The 23,044-nt window shown below is 38.5% G+C and overlaps 2 protein-coding genes across 2 annotated transcripts in view; one reads left to right on the forward strand and one right to left on the reverse strand.

Annotated features, from left to right (window-relative positions):
• Positions 1–1,430, reverse strand: part of bub1bb (BUB1 mitotic checkpoint serine/threonine kinase Bb) — a 56,911-nt gene extending 55,481 nt beyond the window's left edge. Inside the window, exons 1-2 of the mRNA XM_028821648.2 lie at positions 1,325–1,430; positions 705–869 (exon numbers count right to left, since the gene is read on the reverse strand). Coding sequence (XP_028677481.2) covers positions 705–844 — 140 coding nt within the window. The 5' untranslated portion in view covers positions 845–869; positions 1,325–1,430. The remainder of the gene's footprint in view (positions 1–704; positions 870–1,324) is intronic.
• Positions 1,431–3,397: 1,967 nt separating this feature from the next.
• Positions 3,398–20,290, forward strand: zfyve19 (zinc finger, FYVE domain containing 19). The gene is made up of 11 exons (XM_028821754.2): positions 3,398–3,919; positions 4,187–4,308; positions 6,314–6,367; positions 7,289–7,440; positions 8,329–8,474; positions 11,357–11,471; positions 11,608–11,820; positions 14,874–14,950; positions 15,212–15,301; positions 16,428–16,573; positions 19,495–20,290. Exons 1-11 carry the CDS (start codon positions 3,866–3,868, stop codon positions 19,565–19,567), a joined length of 1,242 nt encoding a protein of 413 aa, XP_028677587.2. The 5' UTR covers positions 3,398–3,865; the 3' UTR covers positions 19,568–20,290.
• The last annotated feature ends 2,754 nt before the right edge of the window (positions 20,291–23,044 follow it).

A 23,044-nucleotide genomic window follows, 5' to 3' on the forward strand; every position in this document is an offset into this window, starting at 1 on the left:
ACAAACAGAAAATCAGATTACAGTCATGTTAGCATGAGTGTTTAAAAGAGACTAAAGGAAATGTATTTCTTAGTAGAAGCGATGGGGTAACACTAGTACTTACAGTATATAAAGCTGTCAAGAAAGTATCTCACAGTATATGCTGTATATAATCATTGCAGGTGGCACGGTGGTGCAGTGGGTAGTGCTGCTGCCTCGCAGTTGGGAGACCTGGGTTCACTTCCCGGGTCCTCCCTGCGTGGAGCTTGCATGATCTCCCCATGTCTGCGTGGGTCCCCTCCGGGCGCTCCGGTTTCCTCCCACAGTCCAAAGACATGCAGGTTAGGTGGATTGGCGATTCTAAATTGGCCCTAGTGTGTGCTTGGTGTGTGGGTGTGTTTGTGTGTGTCCTGCGGTGGGTTGGCACCCTGCCCGGGATTGGTTCCTGCCTTGTGCCCTGTGTTGGCCGGGATTGGCTCCAGCAGACCCCCGTGACCCTGTGTTCGGATTCAGCGGGTTAGAAAATGGATGGATGGATGGATAATCATTGCATTTTTACATTAACGACTTGAGCAACTTATCTTCATGCTAATATGTCAGCTTTCGAACCCAAATTTAAAAATATTTTCAGCATAAAAAATTAATACGTAATGTTCGAGAAAAAAAAGAAGCAATTAAAAACAGTACTATAAACCGGACACTCAGTCCCACACATGCTTGCTTACTGCTGTTGCTGATGAATCGGAGAATGGCTTGTTCCTTCTTGTTGCGAGAGGGCTTCTTGCAGAGCTGAAATTGTTCTGCCCTGTTTTAAAGGCTGGACGTTTTCTTTGCACAGTTCCCACTCATCACCTCCTTCTGCCATGATTTTGAAGGAAAGATCACTAGGCCTGCAAAGATGGAAATGACGCAAATATTATTACGAGTCAAACGTTATACGTATAGTTCAAAAAAGGGCATAACTAACACAGTTTTCTACAAGTCTTTGCAAATGTACAATCGCAGCAATATACAAATTCTATGAAACCCAAATGCGTTTTCAATCTGTATACAATTATTCAGTGTCAAATAACTTTATAGCAATATGCATCAATATTTTACTTGAAACAATATTACTCGTAAAATGTTTTAGGTATAACCTAAAAACCAGCATCAGTAATCGAGCAGCACACCACAACAGCACTTCAATCAGAGAACAACACCCACAAACAAGCGCTTTATAACAAAGCGATTTAACTTAAAATATAAAAAGTGCCGATGAAATAATCAAACATTCGACGACAAAAATGACATAAGCAAAGAAAATAACATCTATAAATAACAACAAATGCTTATATCGATATACCTAAAAAACACACTTGTAGAAACAAACAAAAAAACACTCTGTGGAGATTCAGCCAAATTTGAACTATAACCGCCTGCGCGCGTGAAGTGTACGTAGCGGAACTCGAAAAACGTCACTTCATGCACAAGCCGATTTTTTTTTTCCCTACCATAATAAGAGTCTCTCAAATATGTCAGGCAAAACGGTGCAAATTGTGGAATGGTGTGTTGCACAACTCTTTCAGCAAACTAAAAGATGAAGCAAAAATTAGGGCAATTAAACAAAAACCGATAGGTAGTGTATGAATGGCGACTTCCTTCATTAGACAAGCAAGTCTGTTAAATGTGTTTTCTAGTCCACAGTTTTAGTTCAGATTCGTTGTTGTGTGCAAATGCCTCAATAAGATTACAGTATTACTTCTGTGTCTCTATAGACTAGTGACAATTGTAAAAGTCCAACATCAGACAATGAATACATGTGTCCTACAGAATCGAATATAAAATCCTACTAATAACCTACAAAGCTTTAAATAACCTCGCACCAAACTACATCAGTGACCTTCTCCATCACTATGTGCCTGCCCGCCCACTAAGGTCCTCTGATTCTGGTAATCTTGTTGTGCCCCTCACTAATCTACACTCCATGGGTGACCGGGCCTTCAGGTGTATAGCGCCCAGACTCTGGAATGACCTACCAAAATTAATCAGGTCAGCTGACTCCATGAATTCTTTTAAAAAACAACTCAAAACTCATCTGTTCAGGAAGGCTTTTAGCTCTACTTGACTTTATTACCCTTCTCTCAGTTTACCTCTCTGTCAAGTTGCTAATGTAACCTGTATGTGTGTGCTAGACCATCAATTATGTTGTCTGTTTTTTTCTCAGAATTTACTGTCTTAATCTTCTTTATTTATTTATCTGGTTTGTACAATGCTATATACTGTATATTCTGCCGTTCTTTATTTATTCTGTAAGTGCCTTGAGCATGGGAAAGGCGCTATATAAATAAAATGTATTATTATTATTGGGGTGTTTTTCATAGAAATTCTGGGGTCTCCCAGAAATGTTTCATAGGAATTGATACCTTCTTTTTATCACAGATTAGGTCAGGTTGGGGAGCATGCACTAGTACAGTGCATTACTGCACTCACCACACGACGAAACAGCTTGGGATCCCAGTTGGCAACAAGGTAGACACCTGGTGCAGCTCCACCCTCCAGAAATAATCATCTGACTGCAGCAGTCAGGGGTTATGTGTTCATCCCCTTGGCCTGGCCCAGCCACTAAGGTCCTCAACAATGAGGATCCAGCGAGCTAGATCACCCTCTGGGAATCGTGCCACTGACGCTCAGTGCAGGATTTACGTATAAGCTACACAAGCTATAGCTTAGGGCCCCCGCCTTCTTGGGGGCCCCCAAAACAAATTGTCCGAGTGAGCAATTGTCATATATACTTAAATATACTACAGCATTATTTGTCCCAATCAGGCCCGGCCTTAGGCATAGGCGAAGTAGGCAACTGCCTAGGGCCCCGGCGTCCGGGGGGCCCCAGATCGACTCCTTGGTCTAATTTTCAAGAATTTCACAGAGATTCCAGGGGGGCTCCGCCCCCCTCAGGTGGCCCCTGGACCCCCATTTCGCCTAGGGCCCCATAATACCTAAGACCGGGCCTGGGCGACAGGCTTTTATTTTGAGACTAACCTTACAACAAATGCCCACTACGCACTGAAATACGGTCGCGTGCCATCATGTTACTGTACTTATTGACAAGTACATATTTTAGGATAAGCAATACGAGAACTTTTTTTACGGCATACTATAAACCAAAGTTCGATCCCTTCTGTCATATAGCGCCAAAACAATTCTTGATTACAACAGACTGGAAGCAAAGAATTCTGTGTAATGTAGTTCATACACACGTTATAATTACTCTTTTTTTTTTAGAAAAGAGTTTTTTTAAGTAGATATTACTCTTAAAACTAATGTTTATCCTTCTTAAATATGGGGTTTTATTGCATTTTTTTTTAAATTATTTTTGATAGCGCTCGTGAACTTAAGTCTTCAAACTACAAAAACCAACGGTCTTGGCAGTGACGTAAGCGCTGCGTGAAGTGACTTCCGGCTTGTCATTTATTTTTCCTGGTTTCCCGTTTATGTCAGAAAGTAGTGAACTTTTCATTTTAACATTGGGAGTTATAAAAGTAGGAAGCTTAGTGTGTCATATTATAAGCGTTTGAAAAGGCGATGTGAAAAATTCCGTGCTGTTCAATTAAAGACTGATCGTGACTGGACATTGTGGACTTACGTTAGTGAGTTAGTTAAAAGCGTCGTTCAGGAATTTCCTGATACAGTATAACATACAAACCATGCCTACGATGTGTCGTTAAATACGCATTCATACGGCTCGTTGTATGTGGAAATCTCAGTTACGGTCCTCGTCCCTGGCATAATATATTACTTTATAGGAAAAAAACATCCTGTCAATGTAAGAGAAAGCAAATTTGATATATTACAGATCTTGTTATATTAAAGTAAAAATAACAAAACCCGGCCTTCCTTTGAGAAAATGGATAGAAGGTGTTACTCCTGTGCCAGTAAATTTACACTCTTCAAGAAAGAGGTAATTATCCCGACTCTTTGTCAATATGCTTGTTTTTTTAATTTTTTAATTCGGTTTATTGAGGCGGCTCTCCATTCATACACATGCACCATTACAACTTCTGCATCTGGGTGTCTCAGGATTTCGAAAGCCAGGGAAATTGTTTCTAAACTATTTTAAAGTCTTCCACCATACGTGTGCATATTACCAGTCATTATTCAAGGAACTGGTAGGACTTTATTCATCTTTTGCTTCTTTTAACCCCATCTCTCTGTCTCTCTTTTTCAGCTCTCCTGCAAGAACTGCCTTCGCTCAACCTGCTCCGGGTGTCTCAACTACACCATTGCTGTCCCCAAGTGTGGCAACACCTCCCAAAAAGTTTGTGGACGGTGCTATGAAGATCTAAAAAGGTGGCACATTCATTGCAGTAACTTTTAATATTAAAAATGTAGAGGCAGTTTGTTGTTGCTATTATGTCATATGGTAAATGAATGTTTGAATGTTGACTTTTACAATAATAGCAATTTTTTATTCAATGAGAGTATTAAACAATTAAAGAAATCCGTATGTAATGGTCCATATAATATTTCTATGTAAATTACACTTTAGTGATACCGCAGGAAGATTTTTACAGTACAATACAACTGATCGTCATGTCATTTTCTAACCTGGTTAATCCAGACCCGGGGTGTGGTGGGCTGTGGAGCCTATCCCAGGTACCACAGGGTGCAAGGCAGGAACAAACCATGGACAGGACAAACACACACTGGGGCCAATTTCATGTCAACAAAAGTGTTTCTTTTTCGGTTTATATCCCTCCCTCTTCTGTGTGCATGTGTTTTTTTTTTCTTTTTTCTAATAACTGAGTTTAATAAACACACAGAGTTGATGTGAGAGTACCCAATACTGTTACAGTGATTTCATTACATTCAGATAAGCACAGTGCAGCATTGCAGTCATTAAACACCTTACTAATTTTATTTAATTAACAGGTGTTAAGTCAGATGTGGTGTTAATTTAGGAAATAAGATCAGAGACTTCCCCCTGTTATTTGACTAAGTTAACATCTGTAGTAGCTGTTCATTGTTTCTTATGGGCAAACTGTTAAAATTTGGAGTACATGCTATTTATCATAAAAAATATGAAGAGGTGTGTCTCCGCCCCTTCTTACAAGTTTATTCTGTGTTAAAATCAAAGCTTAGCCCATTAACAGTGATTGTTCTTAGATGATCGCAGAACTCTGACCATGTCCAAAATGTCCATCTTTAATTATTGATGAGAGAATGGAAGAACGGGAATACCTAAAATCTTAAGCCATAACCTTGGTCATAGAGATATTTAGCTGTAAAAGCAACAATCACAGCAATGAGCAAATTCATCAACAACAGGTCCATGGCTGTTCTCCTTATTTTGTAAAAAGACTCGGAATGAGTTGTCTGTAAGTTTCAGGATATGACAGTCCTTGTGTAAATTCTTGCAGTCATTCTATATACCAGATAAACAGAAGAGAAGATAGACAGCAACCGTGAGGTGATCCAGTGGATGAGTTAAGACTACCGGAAAAAGAGCCATTAGCATTCACTGTCTATGTTTTCTTAGTTAAGACGTCTAGAATTCACCCTTCCAAGTTAGGACCCAAACAGAAGTGACTGACCAGTTTGTCAAGCTAAAATTTGGGATTGGATTAAAAGTAAATGAGAAATCAATAATTAGCATTTTTTTTGGGTCCTTCTAAGTGCCTATACAGTACATTGAGAACTGTCACTATGGCATCCTCCACCCCACTCTGCCCAGTATGCACATTGGTAAGGGTCCAGATGAGCCTGTGTTTTGTTTAGTAGTTATCTCTTAATTAACTTTTCAAATGATTTCATGATATGAGAATTTAAGTTCACCAGTCTGAAGTCACTTAATGACGTTTTTGCTAGTGGAATAACATTTGCCTGTTTCCAGAGTCTTAGCACCTGCTGTAAATCCAGGGACATTTCAAATACAGAGTGAATTCTTAAAAAGATTAATTGGCTCCTGATTAAATCTGATTTGACCCAAAAAGTAGCATACTGTAGTGGTGCCCCAGGCTGTATGTGTGGACTGTATAAACTTGTACACAAATTTAATAAAAAATAATGTTAACATACACTAGATTTTGTCATTACAGTATTCAGCTAAATTTTTGCAAGATAAGACGAGGACTTTATCAAAATATAATCTATTTAAAAAGTGCAATTCATAATTCATGACAATGCCACGACAGTGCGAAATGCGATGCAGTGTCATGTGGAAATTAGCAGGGCCTGTTCTAGAAAAATACCCAAACTGCAAGTATACTCTGAGTCTCGATATACAGGATGTCATAGTCATAACTCACATTATCTAAAATGCGTAGACTAAAATGTGCAATGTCTCTTCCTATAGTGATGGGTCCAAGAACTCTTCTTCAAAATGGTCTCCACCTGAAAACTATAAGAAGTAAGTACTGTTCCTTTAGGTTGTAGTTAGCTTTTTCTGCGCATTTTAGTTAAGTATAGAATTGGCATAGTGGTTATATGTGTTTTGTTTTCACATTCTTTCCACCAGAGTGTGATTTCTCTTTCTCCCCATCACCCACAACTCAAAAATATGCATGCTAACTTATTTTGATATCTTATATGATACATGATTTGCATCTGCATTAGAATTTTCTTTAAAGGGGATAGTTTTTTTTTTTACCCAGGGCTGGTCCTTGTTTTATGCCCAGTGCTGTTCAAATTGGCTCATGCTCTCTATAATGGGCCAGGGTGTTTCCAAAAATAGCATACAGAATCTAGTGTATGCTATGGACCACCTGGCTGGCACTACCGCCTTAACCCAACACAGACAAGCGTGGGACACAAGTGTTTATTTTCTTTTTTACCTCATGGGAAACGCCTTCCCCCATTTCCCACAAGTACAACACATTCTCACAAGCACAATGCCAAACAATACTCTTCCTTCTCTCTTTTCTAGCGAGAAGGAACCCAGGCCTCCTTACTGCTAGGCAGCAGCGCTACCACTGCACCACCGTGCCGCCCAAAGCTTATCATAAAAACATTAAAAAGGTAGATAATGTTTTCATGGCATTCTACTGTATACATTAGTGCATCAGTTCCAATTTACTTACTGCATCCTCAGCTGACTGAGCTCTGAAAGTTCTTAAGATACTTTATTTACCAACGTTCTTGCTCAATTTTTCCCACATAGTTAAACTTAGTATACACTGTGAGTTTGAGCTGCTGAAATATTCTATATTCTCCTTTGGTGAACTTACCCTTACTATAGCAGGAGTTAGTTGATTACTTTCCCACTTTTTGTACTTGATATTGAAACACTTTGTGCAACAGAGAAGACAGTTGGTATTATTTGTGTTGGCAGGCGTATTGCTTCTCTAGAAGCCAGACAGAATGCAAGCAAGGAACCTGCACCTCCTAAAGTAAGCCAGAGTAGTTCTCTTTTTAGAGGCCTGAGTAAGGAAGACCAGGCCATTGCTGAAAGACTGGAAAAACTAAAGGAGGAAACTAAACCCAGTAAGTAATTTTGATATTTTATGGTAAGAGATCTTCAATAGACCTTTGACTTCTTATTAGTTCTTGAAACAGATGATCGTACAATCTGCAGTCTCATGATGGTCGTTTGAAATGGGGAGCTAGCTCTAGCAGATGCAACAACAACAATTATTTAGTAACTATATGGTCAATTTTTTTGCCCTTTTTAAAAAAATGTATTAAAAAGAGAAAAATAAAGCAAGTATAATATGTTCTGAGGACAATCTTTAACATAAATACTCAACCCTCACTTAACCATTGGCTTAAAGAGATATTTTAATGTTGAAGTCCTTAACTAACTAATCCCTTTTTATCTCTTGTCTTCTCCCAAAGATGGGTCACTAGGGGTCCAATAGCAATAACAAAAAATATTTGGTGATAACAGACAGACTTGTCTGGTTCTATCTTCTAATGTAAAATAATCTATAATCTCTAATGTCTAATAATCTAAATAATGTATATTATTTATACGCACCAAGACTTCTGGAATTGTATGATCATTTAAATCCATATGGATATATTAGGACCAAAGCCAGATTTGTGTAAGGTGGATTGGTGAACTTGGGCCAAGATGGTGTGTGGTGTGTGAGTGTTTTCCCTGCGATGGACTGACCCTACCTGGTTAGGCTCCAGCCCTGTGCAAACTTGGTCAGGGTGAAGTAAGTTAAAGAGATGGTATGGTATGGTAACATCTTCTAAGCTGTTGGCAGTATCTTTGAGGTATGACATTCAGTTGTTTTGTTGTGCATATGGTATATCATTTTTTATATGCATTTCATTGGAACCGTGCTTTATGATAAATTGTGCATCACCAGAGAAGATCCCTTTCATTTATGATTGAACTAATGAAATTTTTGGTTTGTACTGCAGAGTCAATACCCTCAGAAAAAGAAATAGAGACTCGACTTGCGGCCATCAAAAATAATCCACAGAAGCCCATCCCTTCAGTATCTGATATATACAAAAGGCTATCGGCCCTACAGGGGAAGACACAGCCAACAGAGACGCCAAAACCAGTGAGTCAGAATAGTGATTTTAATATATAATGGATTGTCTTTCTGATATTGAATGTTTTTAAGAATTAGCCACCACACACCAATCCTTTTGTCAGTAATAGCTATTTTTGTCTGTTATAATATTTGAAGGGTTAAATATGAATTGATGCAGTTTTGTTGTTATTGGTGATGTAGTAGAGTGTCATTTAGTTGACAGTTAATAGAAGGTAAAAAGGTGCAGCACATTGGTGCAGTGGTTAGTGCTGCTGTCTCTCTCACGTAATTGTCAGTTTGTACATTCTGTTTCTTTCATTGTTCGTTTTAACTTTTGCACTAGTCCAGTTTTCTTTTTTTATTCCAAAGATGTGCAGGTTAGGCTGTTTGCCATTTCTAAATTAACCTAAGTATAAGTATGGCTGTGAGAGTGAGTGAAAATACATTATTAAATCATCTAAAGTTGACTCCTGCCTTATAGGTGATGCTGCCAGGGTAGACTGTGGTATACTATGGCTCTGGACTACATTAAAGAGATTTAAGGATTTTATTTCTGTAGATAATTATTAAGTCAGGGAAATGCAACAAAAGCATTAGCTGAAGGGTGCGTAACTGCATTATGCATTTGTAAATCTGCAGAAGACATTTGGGAGGGTGACATGGGCATTGAGAAACTCAGGTGTGAAGAGATGTTAAGTGACATGTCCAGTGTTGATGTCAGTTTATGAGGATGCAGAAACAATGATCAGAACAACGAATATTAATATTGAAAGTTTTGAGGTGAAGGTGGGGCTGCGCTAGGGATCCATTCTGAGTATATTGCTTTTCATGGTAGAGATGGAGGTGGTAACCAGAGAAGTGCAGGATTGCCATGGGAACTTATGAATGCCAGGGGTTTTGTTTTGATGGAAAAAAGTGAAGCCGATGTGAAGGAGAAGATACTGAAATGGAAAGTTACTTTGGAAGTAGTAAGCCTCAAGTTGAACGTAAGGAACACCATGTTGATGGCTGGAGGTGTGAAAGATACTGGTGCATAGCAATGTGGTAAGTGAGGTAGAGGTGTTGGGAGAAACTCCATCTAATGCTCAGGTTGTCAGTAGTGGCTACATCAGAGATGTAGCGGTGTGAAGGATAGTCTGCAGGTGGCGAGGTTTTGTAGAAAGTGTGCAAGATAGTTCCAGAATGCAGATGGAGTAAGTGTAATTTAGATTACAGCAGTGGAGTTGTTTTGGAGAAAGTAGGGTAATTCTGATACTTAGGTGACATGTTGACTGTAGATTGATGTGCGTGAAGGTAAGAGGTCCATGAAAGAAATCCTGACATGTAAAGAAGTTTCCCAAGCATGGAAATGTGTGGTGTGAATGGCAGAGAATGATTGGGTAAAGAGGTGGAGAGGTTGGTTATGATGATAAACAAAAAACAGATGACAATCTTTTAAAAGCACTTTCATTGAAGTTAATCCACTCTTGCTTGTCAAACATAAAAGCATTAGCTAATTTTTTTTTAAGAGCAGTTAAATACAGTTAATATTACTGGTTATTTTTGAATTTGTACAATTTCTGTAAAAACTACACAACAAAATATTCTGTAAAAGTCTGGTTTAAATAAAGGCAGGGATTGATCCATTATTACATACGAGGTGAGACACAAAAACATCCGGATTGGTAAAAAAAAAAAAAAAAAATTTCTTGATGAATTCCAGCATTCTAAACATTGTCACCTTCTATATACTTCCCTTCCGATCTCTACACCGCTCCATGCGTATCTTCCATTGATTGAAATAGCGCTGGAAGTCTTCTTGCTTGAGGCTCTTCAACAGGCTTGCCGTTTTAGTCTTCACTTCATCCATTGAAGAAAAATGTGCTCTCTTCAGGTCACTTTTGATTTTTAGGAACAAGTTAAAATCACAGGGAGCAAAATCAAACGAATAGGGAGGATGATCGAGGACAGGAATATTTTTGTCAGTCAAAAACTGCTTTACGGAAAAATAGAAAATTTGTGAGAAATTTGATGTTGATTCACTGTTCGATTTTTTTCACCTGACATTATTGCGGGAACTCGTGTAGCGATTGTTGTGTATGTACTGACGGGGCTTTTCAAAGGCTATACCTAGCCGGTTGGCGGTTTGAGAGGGTGTGTAGGAGGGGATATCTTCTTCTATAATACGCTACCGTGGCTGTTCATTTGTCTGTCTAGGATTTTAAATCACCTGTAGCTCGCAAACCGTTTGAACTGTTGACCTGAAATGTGGTACACATATACTACGTGACATCTACTATCCGCTTTCGGGGTGATGATTGGCCTCTAAGGTTATTCCTCTTTTTATTTTTATTATTGCAGAATCAACTCTCTCCAGTGGCCAGCAGGGCGGCGCATGCGTATGGGCGCCTTTCTCATCCCTACCTCCTTTGCTGTCACTTCCTCTACCTCTTCATATCTAAAATCATTCCTTAGGGAGATTGAAGACTTAAGTGCCAACTGAAGTCAAAAATTAAGGAAAACGTACTAATAAATTGCAACACAAACACGGACTTAATTAGTTTTAACGCAAAAAGATGCCGACGAAAGAAGAGAAGAAGCAGACCGCTAGGGTGGAGTAAAGAAGAGCTGCTCAGGAAGCAGCAAGCACATCAATCTCTGAGCAAACGAATGCTAAATGTACAGAGAAAGAGGAGGAAAACTAGGAATGCTCAAGTCAACTGTATTCGTGCAGTGCGCCGCTACTGTCTAGTAGTTCTATGATTCACGTCCAGCCAACCTCCAGACGGTTTTCCAGGAAAGCCCCAAGCCCAATCCAGTTATTTTTGTGTCTCATCTCGTAAATGACTTGGAAAAAATAACAGCAGACACAGGTATTCCACAGGGCTGAGCCTGAGAATTACTAAGGTTGAAATTGTTTTGTATTTCAGACTCTGCAGCGTCCAGACCTGACAACACAAACTGAACAAGTCAACAGTCTGATAACCCAGATGACTGAGGAAATAGCAATTGACAGCAACACTGAACCCCAGTCACAGTCAGAAGGTACATTTGATAATGGTTCTTGGTTCAGGTAGACAAAATACCAGTCTTCTTTTACAGTCTTCTTTATTTAGTGCTGTTCATTTTAACAAACTGTTCTAACACTGCTTAAAACTAAACAAGTTCTGGGTCTATATAGGCAGTGACAGCCAGTTAAACAACTTGAATAAAGGTAGCGACTTTCTGGAGGAAAATCTTGATGCTCAGGAAAATGAAAAGCAGCTGGAAGAAGAAAAGAGCAGAATTCTGGAGGAAGCAATGGCAGAGCTGAAACAAGACAATATCCATCAGGAGCAAGTTTTGCAGATGGCTAGGAGGCTAGCTTGCCTTAAAGGAGAGGACCCCAGTTCAGGTATGTGAGTATATGTGGGAGATGGCTAATCCAGATTTCTTACTTAAAAAAAGTTAACTTCTAAATGAGTGAAATGCCTGACTCCAGTGTTCCTCAGAATTGCCTTGAGGAAAAATGGCGAGGGTTGTAATCATTTACTAGCCTTCAAAAATCCAAGTCAGAAACCCAAGAAATATAAAGTCTGTAAAAGCAAATGTCAGAAAAAAAAATATTCACAGGTAATGTACAGTAGCTTAAGTACACAAAATGGAGGTAAATGCAGCTCGTCAATTATAAAACATCTGTTTTCACTTACCCTGTAAATAATTCATTGCCATATTTTTACTGTTAGTAGCCTAGTAGCAGAGGTAGTGATGACAGATTTATTTATTACAGATAACTATCTGTTTATATATTAAAATATTTCTTACGTTTCACTTAAACTGTTAACATTACAAATCTTGCTGCTCAGTGTGTATTTTCCACCCCTATTTGTTTTAGCAGCCTTTAATGTGATATCCACTAGTTTATAACACATAATGGACATTACAAATTGTAAGAGAAAAAAAATATGCCTCACATGTTGAACTTAGAGAGAAATGGTACGTTTGTTTTATTGTTGACAAAAATATATGGATTCTCATGAAAAAGCAAATTGCGAAATCTAAATACAGTAGTAGTGTGGTGAACATGACACGTAGGTACAGTGGTGATGACTAATTTAGCATATTCATTTGTTTAAAGTTTAATGAGATGAAAATATGTTGGCATTTTAATTTGTCTGTGTAAGTTAGGCCTTAACTGGTTTGAAAGAATGGTTTTTTAAAGTTTTTTTCCTTCGGAAGTTTAGATAGATAGATAGATAGATACTTTATTAATCCCAAGGGGAAATTCACATACTCCAGCAGCACCTTACTGATACAAAAAAAACAATATTAAATTAAAGATTGATAATAATGCAGATAAAAACAGACAATAACTTTATATAATGTTAACGTTTACCCCCCCTGGGTGGAATTGAAAAGTCGCATAGTTTGGGGGAGGAACGATCTCCTCAGTCTGTCAGTGGAGCAGGACGGTGACAGCAGTCTGTCGCTGAAGCTGCTCCTCTGTCTGGAGATGATCCTGTTCAGTGGATGCAGTGGATTTTCAATAATTGATAGGAGCCTGCTGAGCGCCCGTCGCTCTGCCACAGATGTCAAACTGTCCAGCTCCATGCCAACAATAGAGCCTGCCTTCCTCACCAGTTTGTCCAGGCGTGAGGCGTCTTTCTTCTTAATGCTGCCTCCCCAGCACACCACCGCATAGAAGAGGGCGCTCGCCACAACCGTCTGATAGAACATCTGCAGCATCTTATTGCAGATGTTGAAGGACGCCAGCCTTCTAAGGAAGTATAACCGGCTTTAACTCCTTGTCATCTGAATTCATTCTGACGGCAATACTTCAGCTGGTTTTTGTTTGCACATTTAAATCTGGGGTTTCATTTTACATATATGTGATATATTGTACAGTAATCCCTCCTCCATCGCGGGGGTTGCGTTCCAGAGCCACCCGCGAATTAAGAAAATCCGCGAAGTAGAAACCATATGTTTATATGGTTATTTTTATATATTTTATGCCCTTATAAACTCTCCCACACTATTATAAACATTTCACGCACAATTATACAGCATAAACCCTTTGTATTCTCTTAGATATTAGGTAAGATTCGTTGAAATTATGTATGTAAACACAGTTTACATACAGTAAAACCTAAATATTATTTTAAAGATATCGAACGTCTCCGATATCACATATGTTACAGCCATTACGACAGACAGGCCACCAGCAATAAATACGTACAATGCAAGAAAAATTGTATACGGTAAAATGTGTGTACAGTGACACTAAACTATGTACATGTAATAAGTACTGTACGTAAATAATTAATTATGGTTACTCACCAACAATGACACGACGACTTGTCCGATAATGATGAGTTTAATTTTACTGCACCACAAAGGATAGCGTTACAGCTCTTCTAAAGGAGCCTCTTCAGGCGACTGTTTAGCACCGCCGTTGTACTTCTTACATCACTCTTCAATCCAAATCCCTAAAGCAGATTCCATCCAGACTACTGCCTTATCACGTCCACTTGCAACTCGTTTTGCACCCTGGTTAAAGGACACTGCAGCCGTAGATCTTATATGCTTTTCCACCTTTTTAAATAAAAAGAATCGTGGACTCATTTATGCTGTAATTGTGTCCTGCAGCGGTGTAGCTGTTTCCTTCCTTCAACATATCCAAAACTTTTACCTTTTCTGCAATCATTTGCATCTTCTGTTAGCGCTTGGACATGGCTCCTGCAGCAGTAGCAGTAACGTGCATTAATGCTGAATGAGTGAGATTAGACTTCCTGGTTAATGCAGCACTCTGTCGCTGAGCCAATCAGCAGCACACAGGAACTTAACCGAAGGCTCTGATTGGGTAGCTTCTCAGCCATCCGCCAATAGCGTCCCTTGTTTGAATTCAAATGGGCAAATCAACTGAGGAAGCACACGTTCTGTAGACCGCAGACATCTGCGAAGCAGTGAAAAATCTGCGATATATATTCACATATGCTTACATTTAAAATCCGCGATGGAGTGAAGCCGCGAATGACGAAGCGCGATATAGCGAGGGATCACTGTATATAAAAACAAATAACAGTCTCTCAATTACAAAGACTGCTTAATCCAGTTTAGCCTAATTGGCAGCTGTATCCTATCTGGACAGCATTAGGTGCAAGGCAGGAACCCACTTTAAACAGGGCATTAGTCAGTCAGTGGGCACCCTCGCATATATAGCCACACTGTCTCACGCCAGGTTCATTTAGCATCACCACTCAGCCTGGCTTGCGTATCTTTGGGATGTGGTATGAAGATACAAAAAAAATATGCAGACTTTACACAGATAGTAGCTGGGCTGGGATTCAAGCTTAGATGTCTGAAGCAATAAATTAGTAGAGGGTGACTCTGAGTTGTCCTGAAAGATAAAACAAATGTAGAATACTGTTGCATGAAAGATGCTGCAATATCTTATTTTTCTTATTTTAGTTTCCGCAGTAGACTATAAACCACCAGACAGTGATGAAGAGACAGAGGAAGAGGCTATGCAACGAATTCTAAAGCAGGTACACTGTGCAGGCAATGGAAATTTAAAGCTGATGAATGCGACATTACAGTATAGCTGAATGTGTATATTACATTTTTTTGCTGTTGTTGAGTCTATTTGGACTTGTGATGTTCATTGCAGAAAAATAATCTTTTCATAGTTAACTTATTTGGACTGCTTTAATCCTTAAACTAGATGGTTGGTTAAGCAGATACAGTATTACAACCATAGGTGTTGTGAAGAGTAGCAATAACTAAAAGAATGCTTTACATTTTAACAGTTGTCTGAGGAAGCACAATTAGATGAGGCCAGCAACTACAACATTCCTCCTGAATGCAGTGCAAGTTTACAGAAGCCAAAAGTGAAGAAGGTAATGACACTTAGAGGGGAATTGGGGCCCTGTTGCTTGGCAAACCATTTAAGTTTTACATTTTAGTGTAGTTTGGTATGTTAAGGGATTTCCTAATGCTGTAGTGCATGTCATTTTTAAGTGCTGTGGACACTTCTCGTGGTGTAGCTTTGTTTTTGGTGGCTCGTGTACTGCTCATATAATAAAGCCCCTTTAGTGACCTTAGTCTAGTTTTCTTTCAAAAGAGATTATGCGAAAGTTGTGGCTACTAAATTTATTTGTTCTGTGTGGACTTTCTTAATGAAATATTAAAATGCTTTGTCTTAACAATTTAATTCTAATGTGTTGTACTTTTGCAACTGCATCCCTCTGATATTTCAAGTTTGGAATACCTGTGATTCTTAAGCTTCAGATTTTTTTTTTCATTTCCAAAATGTGAATATAAAATACGGTATATAAAAGACTTTCTTATTTTTAGATAGTGTTATGATATTCCCCAAGAAGGAGAGGGAAAAGCCATAAAAAACAACCTTCATTCAAACATAAAGACTATTAATGATTAATTAAAGATTAATATGAAAATCACAAAAATTCCAAAGTAGCCAAAAATGTAATTCAAAAATAATAAAAAAAACAAAATGCAGAACAGAAATCTAAACATCAAAGAAGCAAACTTATTAAAACATTTTTCAAAGGAAAAGTAAGAATTTAAAGAGAATAAAAGAAAAACAAAGGCAATTTAAAACCCTTTATATCATAATATGTAAAAAAAAAAGTAACTAAATAAATTTAAAGTGGTGCATTTCGTTACATTAAATTACAGGTCATTGATGAAGACTGACCTGGCCACCTTTTTACTTAAAGTAATCACCTAAACCGATAGATAGATAGACAGACAGACAGACAGACTGTCTGTCTGTCTGTCTGTCTGTCTGTCTGTCTGTCTGTCTGTCTATCTATCTATCTATCATATAGTGCCTTTCATTTCTATCTATCTATCTATCTATCTATCTATCTATCTATCTATCTATCTATCTATCTATCTATCTATCTATCTAAACTCACATTTCCGGCATTTCCACTGCCTGACAAATTCAGTATTCTGAAGTGTGTTTAATAACTAATATCTGTTTAACTTTTGTTGAAGGTCCTGTCTCCTGCAATTACAAAGAAGTCTGTGGGTGCACATGACAGTGATGATGAAGAGCTGCCATGGTGCTGCATCTGTAATCAGGATGCTACAATTCGTTGTCTCTCCTGTGATGGTGATCTTTACTGCTCCAGATGTTTCAGGTATACTATACATTCATTAAGAGCTACACTATTCATTTAAGGCATTGGATTTAGATAGAGACAGACAAATATGTGACACAGTAGAGGCTGCTCTTAATTCATTTAGAGGTTTTCTGGAGTTTTTTGATTTTACTGGCTTTTGTTTTTAGTGTTAAGGGCCAGATCATCCCTGCTGTAATGTACAAACATTTGTGAGAGAGTGTCTAATATTATGCTCCACCAAAAAAAATCAGTTTTATTATATGTTACCTCCTAAAACTCAGTTTTTCAAAATGTGTTTAAAAAGCCAAACATACCTTGCAGGGTTATTAGAAATCCACTTTAAACATGAAATGTGATGGCAGGGCAGAAAATGCTGCCCAGGTTTGGTTTACAATTACATGACCAGAATGTTTCAAGAGGAAGTTGCTTTTCAGATCCTGCTGTCCACTCATTCAATTTCTAATCAACCAGGATTACAGTTCTGTTTAAATCCAGAAATGAAATACTAATTTCTATTGAGGAATTTGAAAAATGAGCATGCTGAGAAACAAAATGTGCTATCCATTATGTGATATCAGACTTTATCTTAGGAGTATGGGATGCATTCACCTATACAGCCTCTCTATATGATGGTACTCTAATTGCTTCTGTTAGTCATTATGCATTGTGGAATCTATAGCTAAATTACATTTTAGTACCCCCCAAATGTTCTTAAAGTTTATGACATTTCAACTTTTTTTAGCTCAACAACTTTAGTGATGTAAAGTTCAAAATCTCTTGGCCATCTTAGTGTACGTACACAACTTTTATGCATTCCTATGTCCTCTGCTTTTGGTCATTTTGAGATTTGGAGAATCTATGCCTTTCCAAAAAAAAGTTTGAAAGAGAGAAGGAAAAGGGGAACCTATGTGACAGCTCAAACTACTGTATACAAGTAAAAAAGTCTCAGCTTTGTTTGTTCATTTGAGTTGTCATTCAAGCCTTTCATTTTGTAGTCACCCAGAGTTTAGCTATCCATCAGAGTGTGCAGTGTCACACGTGCAGCAGATACAATAGTCTAACTGCAGAATATGTCAAGTCAAGTCAACTTTATTTATAAAGCACTTTACATACAACAGCCGCTGACCAAAGTGCTGACTATACAGGTTCATAACAAACAATAAAAGAAAATCCAGTTATTTACAACACGGTGTAATGACACCAAGAGGAAAGTGTAAAAAGAAAAAAAAATAACAGCCTGTTATTCTGCTGATTCTTTTTTTTTTCCAATAAGGAAAATATAAGGAAGAGGTTTAGAGGTTAGGCTTGGAGTTAACCGTCATTTGCAGAATGACCTTAATAACATTTGGAAGATGTCCGCCTTTTCATGGGTGGGTTCAAAGTCCTTAATATGCGGGTGGCCATTCTAGAACTCTGATTTTTGTTTTGATACAAGTGGAGTTCTTTGTCCCTTTCACAGTACTAGGGGGCTTCGCTCGCCCACCCCTGGGTTTGGTTTACCGCATATACAATTTAAAGAGATTGTTATTTTCATGGGAATTGTTACATATGCAATGTTTTCACTTTTACTTTAAAACTTTTGTAAAAACAATATTTGGAATTAACTTTTCTTCAAGATCGCATTGAATTTTGATTCCGTGTTTGGACTTGCGTCGTGACAACGCAAAGTATAACTGCCTGTGAGTGAATATCGTTTCTTTCTCTCTAATAAATAAAACAACTTTCTCGATTGTTTCTCCATGCTCTTCCTTCTTCACTTTGTCGTTGACATCTCATCTAGAACGTATAAAATTATTGACCTGATAAAATTTATAAGAGCTGAGAGCTCAGGAAGTGTGTCTGACAAAAGCATTCACACGACTGAGGTTAGATGACCGTGGTCTTATTTGAAAATAGTTGTAAGTAGAGCGTGACTTGAAAGAATCTCATGTTAAAAGTCTCCATCTCACGGGACTTCATACCACAACAACGTTTTTGGAATCTTTTAATTCTCGCTGGCAACACGAATTAGACAATCTATAAGTCTCGGACTTAAAGTTTAAATCCAAACAATGTATTCAATCTCTTTTCACTGTTCTGTTATTTTACCGAGTAATAATTTCCATTTGTTTGTACTAATGCGATCTTTCTTATCCTGTTTTTGAGACTTTTGAATTTTCGTACTTCCATTATCTCTAACCTGCTGTGCATGTGTACTGCGTACTGCATTTTTGAATTCTTTACAACGTTCTACGTTGTCATCTACTCTTTGTACTTTATTTCCGGCCCCGGTCGTGGCTAAATCTCTTTCTTGCTTTCTTGGGGGAATGTATAAAGCTGCTCGCACTGTGAAGGGGGGGCGGGGAGGGGGCAGAACGCACACTAAGGAGATGCGGTCAGATCACCTGCTGGCTTGTTGCTGCTGCTGGTGAGCTGCATGTTCTGCTTGTCGCGCTGCGTGTCGATCATTTAAAAGCCTGTACAGCAGCTGTCCTTTTGTCTCACTGCCTTGTCTCGCGTGACGTCAAAGTGTCTTTCGAGAAGATCACTTCTCGTCTCCCTCCCAAGATTTTTTTTTTATAATAGAGGGATATTTCCTGTTGTCTCACGGTTTTACAATTGTGTGATTTTGAACTTTATTATGTATACATTTTAGAACAATGGTAACATTGATCTTGAGGTCAATGATATGGTACAACCCAGAAGACATTAAATATTCATTAAACATGAAATCTACTAAAAGATACACTTTGGCATTTTTCTAACACGACCAGCTGTAGTGAAAATGTGCACTAGCTGAGATCACCTAGGACAGAACTAAATGGTATTAGTTAATAAATCTGTTGCCAACTTCAGTATAAATCAGTGGGTCAATCGTTTTTTTTAATGTCTTTCTTTCCCAACAAACTTTCTTCAACCTTAAATGCCCTTGTTGTTGTTTGTGTTTTGTTTATCTACAGGGAAGGGCATGACGCATTTGATAGAAAAGAGCATAAAACAACAAGTTATCGGCCTCCAAAGAAACCAAAGTAACTGTGGAAGAGTCCTTGCAGTCGGTTATTGAAAGGACAGCCGCAAGACAAAAGTGTAACTAGTCCAGCAGAATTGAAGGATTTGAGGGCTGAAGTTTTAATGAAGAAAAAACACCTTGGTAACTGATGTGATAATATAAATTGTTACGAAGTTGCCAATAACCCTACTGGGGACGGCTTTGTATGTCCCCAGAATGTTTGTTATTATATTGATTTATTTATTGCACTTACAAATACAGATTATCAAAGGCTCCATAAAGGACAGCGGTACATGAGAAACTGCGTGCAAATATGCGTTATTTTAATATTTGGGGGCTTGTGTATCAAGTGCAAGCAGGGGGGCTGTATTCTGTCTGTCAAGAATATTATTAATTATTGCCAAAAGCAGAAGTTAACTATTGTGTATGAAAGTGAGGTTTTCATTCCTAACAAATTTATATATTTCTCTCTCTTAAAGGTACTATGCACTACAAAGCATATTTAATGTGTCTCTATCCATATCTTAAATTAGCTTCACTGTCATATACAGAGAAAGATGTTGCTGGCGTATGGAATGCAAATCTGTCAAAAAATTAGGTTGCTATCTAATCTAGCACTCTGATTAGATTCTACTGAGGGACTTTTCTACTTAGGTCTATAAACTAAAAATGTATTTTTGTGAGAAAATACAGACTTTGTATACCATATGACCACTGCTATGGAAATAAAGTAATGCATTGCATGCTACCAGAGATTTAAATTTAAAGTTTAGGTTAGCAAATACTGGAAAAAAGGTAAATGTCAGAATATTGCAAATGGGCCTTTTTAAGGGAACAACTAATAGGTTACAACCTACAGATGTTCTGCAGCTGCTTCTTCTCCTTCTTTTGGCTACTCCTGTTAAGGGTTGCCACAGCGGATCATCTTCTTCCATATCTTTCTGTCCTCTGCATCCTACTCTGTTACACCCATCACCTGCATGTCTTCTCTCACCACATCCATAAAGTTCCTCTTAGGCCTTCCTCTTTTCCTCTTGCCTGGCAGCTCTATCGATAACATCCTTTTCCCAATATACCCAGCATCAGTGCATAGCCTTACATTTTTGAAAAAGCCAACACTGTTGTCCACCTGCATGTCATCATTAAGTTCACAATACAAATCAACAAACTGCAGTAAGCACTTTTTGAAGTTAAAGGAGAGAGAAAACAACAGAAAAATGCAAATTAACTGATGGAGCCAAACCACAATTGAACAGAATAAAGCCCATTTTTTTCTGTAGCTAAAGGAGATGCTGCTTTTCAGAAATGTATATTTAAGAGAACAGGACAGTGGTTTTGGGTGAGTAAAAGTAATTTGTAAGTTTTTTTTTTTTTTTTTGGTTAGTAGGCAATTATTCTTATCCACTGTATGCAGTACTAATTTTACATTTGGATGCTAGTAGAGAGTTTAGCTTTTAAGCATTTTTTAGCTTTGAATTTTTTTTGAATGAATCAACTTTAAATCACCTTTGTAACATTACTGAATACAGCTGTTAGTGAAGTCCTTTAATAGAGTTCTTCTGCAACACCAGCACCTCCAAGGACTGTATGTTGCATGTTCAACAGTAAGCAGGTCAATTGAACTAATAATATTAGCTCCTGGTTAAAACAAAATGAAAATATTTTATACAGAAAGTATTTAACTAGTTATATAGTACTCCTGATGCACAATATGGAAAAGAGTATTGGGAAGCCTAACCATTACACGAACAGAGACTTTAATGACATTGCGTTCAAATACATAGACTTTGCAGCTATAACAGCTTCCACTCTGAGAAGTTGGTTGATGGATGAGAAGGCCTGACTTGCAATCTCCATTTCAGTTAATCCCAAAGGTGTTTGATGGGGGCGGGCCAGTCAAGTTCTTCCACATCAAACTCATCCCACCATGTCTTCTTTATGGCACAGTCAGGTTGGATGAGAAAAGGGCCTTCCACAAACTGTTTCCGAAAAGTTGTAAGCATAACGTTGCCCAAAATGTCTGGGTATGCTGAAGTGTTAAGATTGACCTTCACTTGTAAGTAAGGGGGCCAGCCAAAACCCTGAAAAACAGCCCCACACCATTATCCCTCTTCCAGCAAACTTCACAGTCGACACAATGCAGTCAGGCAGGTAACATTCTCCCAGCATCTGCCAAACCCAGACTCGCCCACTTGACCTCTGAACTGAGAAGCGTGATTCGTCACTCCATGTTTCCACTGCTCCACCGTCCAGTAATGGTGTGCTTTCCACCATTCCATCTGACACTTGGCATTGGATTGGTGATAAGATGCTTGCATGGAACTGCTTGGCCATGGAAACCCATTCCATGATCTCCCGCTGCACAGTTTTTGTGCTTACATTAATGCCAGTGGCAGTATGGAACTCTTCAGCTACGGAATCTTCTTAGCAGTCATTGACCCTGCTTTGTGGCTGAGTTACTGTTTTTCCTAAATGCTTCCACTTTCCAATAATGCCACTTACAGCTGACCGTGGAATATCCAGCAGGGATGACATTTCACAAATCGTCTTATTGCATAGGTGGTATCCTATCACAGTACCATGCTTTAAGTCACTGAGCTCTTCAGAACGACTCATTTTGCTTCACAAATGTTTGTAAATGGAGACTGCATGGCTAGATGCTTGATTTTATACACCTATGGCAAAGGGTCTGATTGAAACCCCTGAATTTGATAATTAACAGGCGTTCCCAATATTTTTATCCATATAGTGTATATCTGATTAACTAATTGCAGTATAACTCAGAGTTATTGAAAATTTCTCGGGCAGCTACATTCACTGAGAAAATTATTTGGCATGTACGGTATACCTGCTTATCTGTGCAATTATCTAATTGGACAATCATGTGGCAGCAGCTCAATGCATAAAATGTTGCAGATACCTGTCAGGAGCTTCAGTTAATGTTCACATCAAACACCAGAAGTGCGAAAATCAAAAAACCTCCAGTGAGTGGCAGTTCTGTAGATAGAAGTAGTGTACCTTGATATGATGAGTGAGGTCAGAGGAGACAGAAAGGTTATGGTAGCTCAGATAACCACTCTGTACAATTGTGAGCAGAAGGGCATGCACAACATGTGAAACCATAAGGCAGATGTCCTACAACAGCATGGACCATGTGGGGTTCAGTTCCAGTCAGGCAGCAATGGGCACAGGCTCACCAAAACTGGACTGCTAAAGAGCAGAAAAATATAGCCTGGTCTCCTGAATCACAATTTCTGCTGAGGCACACAAAGGGTAAGGTCAGAATTTGGTGCCAACAGCATGAATCTTGTGTCAACAGTCCAGGGTGGTGGTGGTGGTGTAATGGTGTATAGAAAGTATTTTTGGGCCTGTTAATACCAGGTAATCATCACTTGAATGCTACGGCCTATTTCACTATTGTTGGCTGATCAACTGCACCCCTTCATGGCCACAGTTTACCCAACTTCTAATGACTACTAGCATGATAAAGCACCTGGTCA

Source organism: Erpetoichthys calabaricus, chromosome 16, assembly GCF_900747795.2.
Source record: "Erpetoichthys calabaricus chromosome 16, fErpCal1.3, whole genome shotgun sequence".
NCBI lineage: Eukaryota > Metazoa > Chordata > Cladistia > Polypteriformes > Polypteridae > Erpetoichthys > Erpetoichthys calabaricus.

Bases quoted from the DNA above. Each gene is read 5' to 3' on its own strand.
- zfyve19 (XM_028821754.2), top strand. From the start codon at position 3,866: ATGGATAGAAGGTGTTACTCCTGTGCCAGTAAATTTACACTCTTCAAG. The intron at 3,920-4,186 runs GTAATTATCCCG...TCTCTTTTTCAG, and splicing joins TTACACTCTTCAAGAAAGAG to CTCTCCTGCAAGAACTGCCT. The intron at 11,821-14,873 runs GTATGTGAGTAT...TTCTTATTTTAG, and splicing joins AGGAGAGGACCCCAGTTCAG to TTTCCGCAGTAGACTATAAA.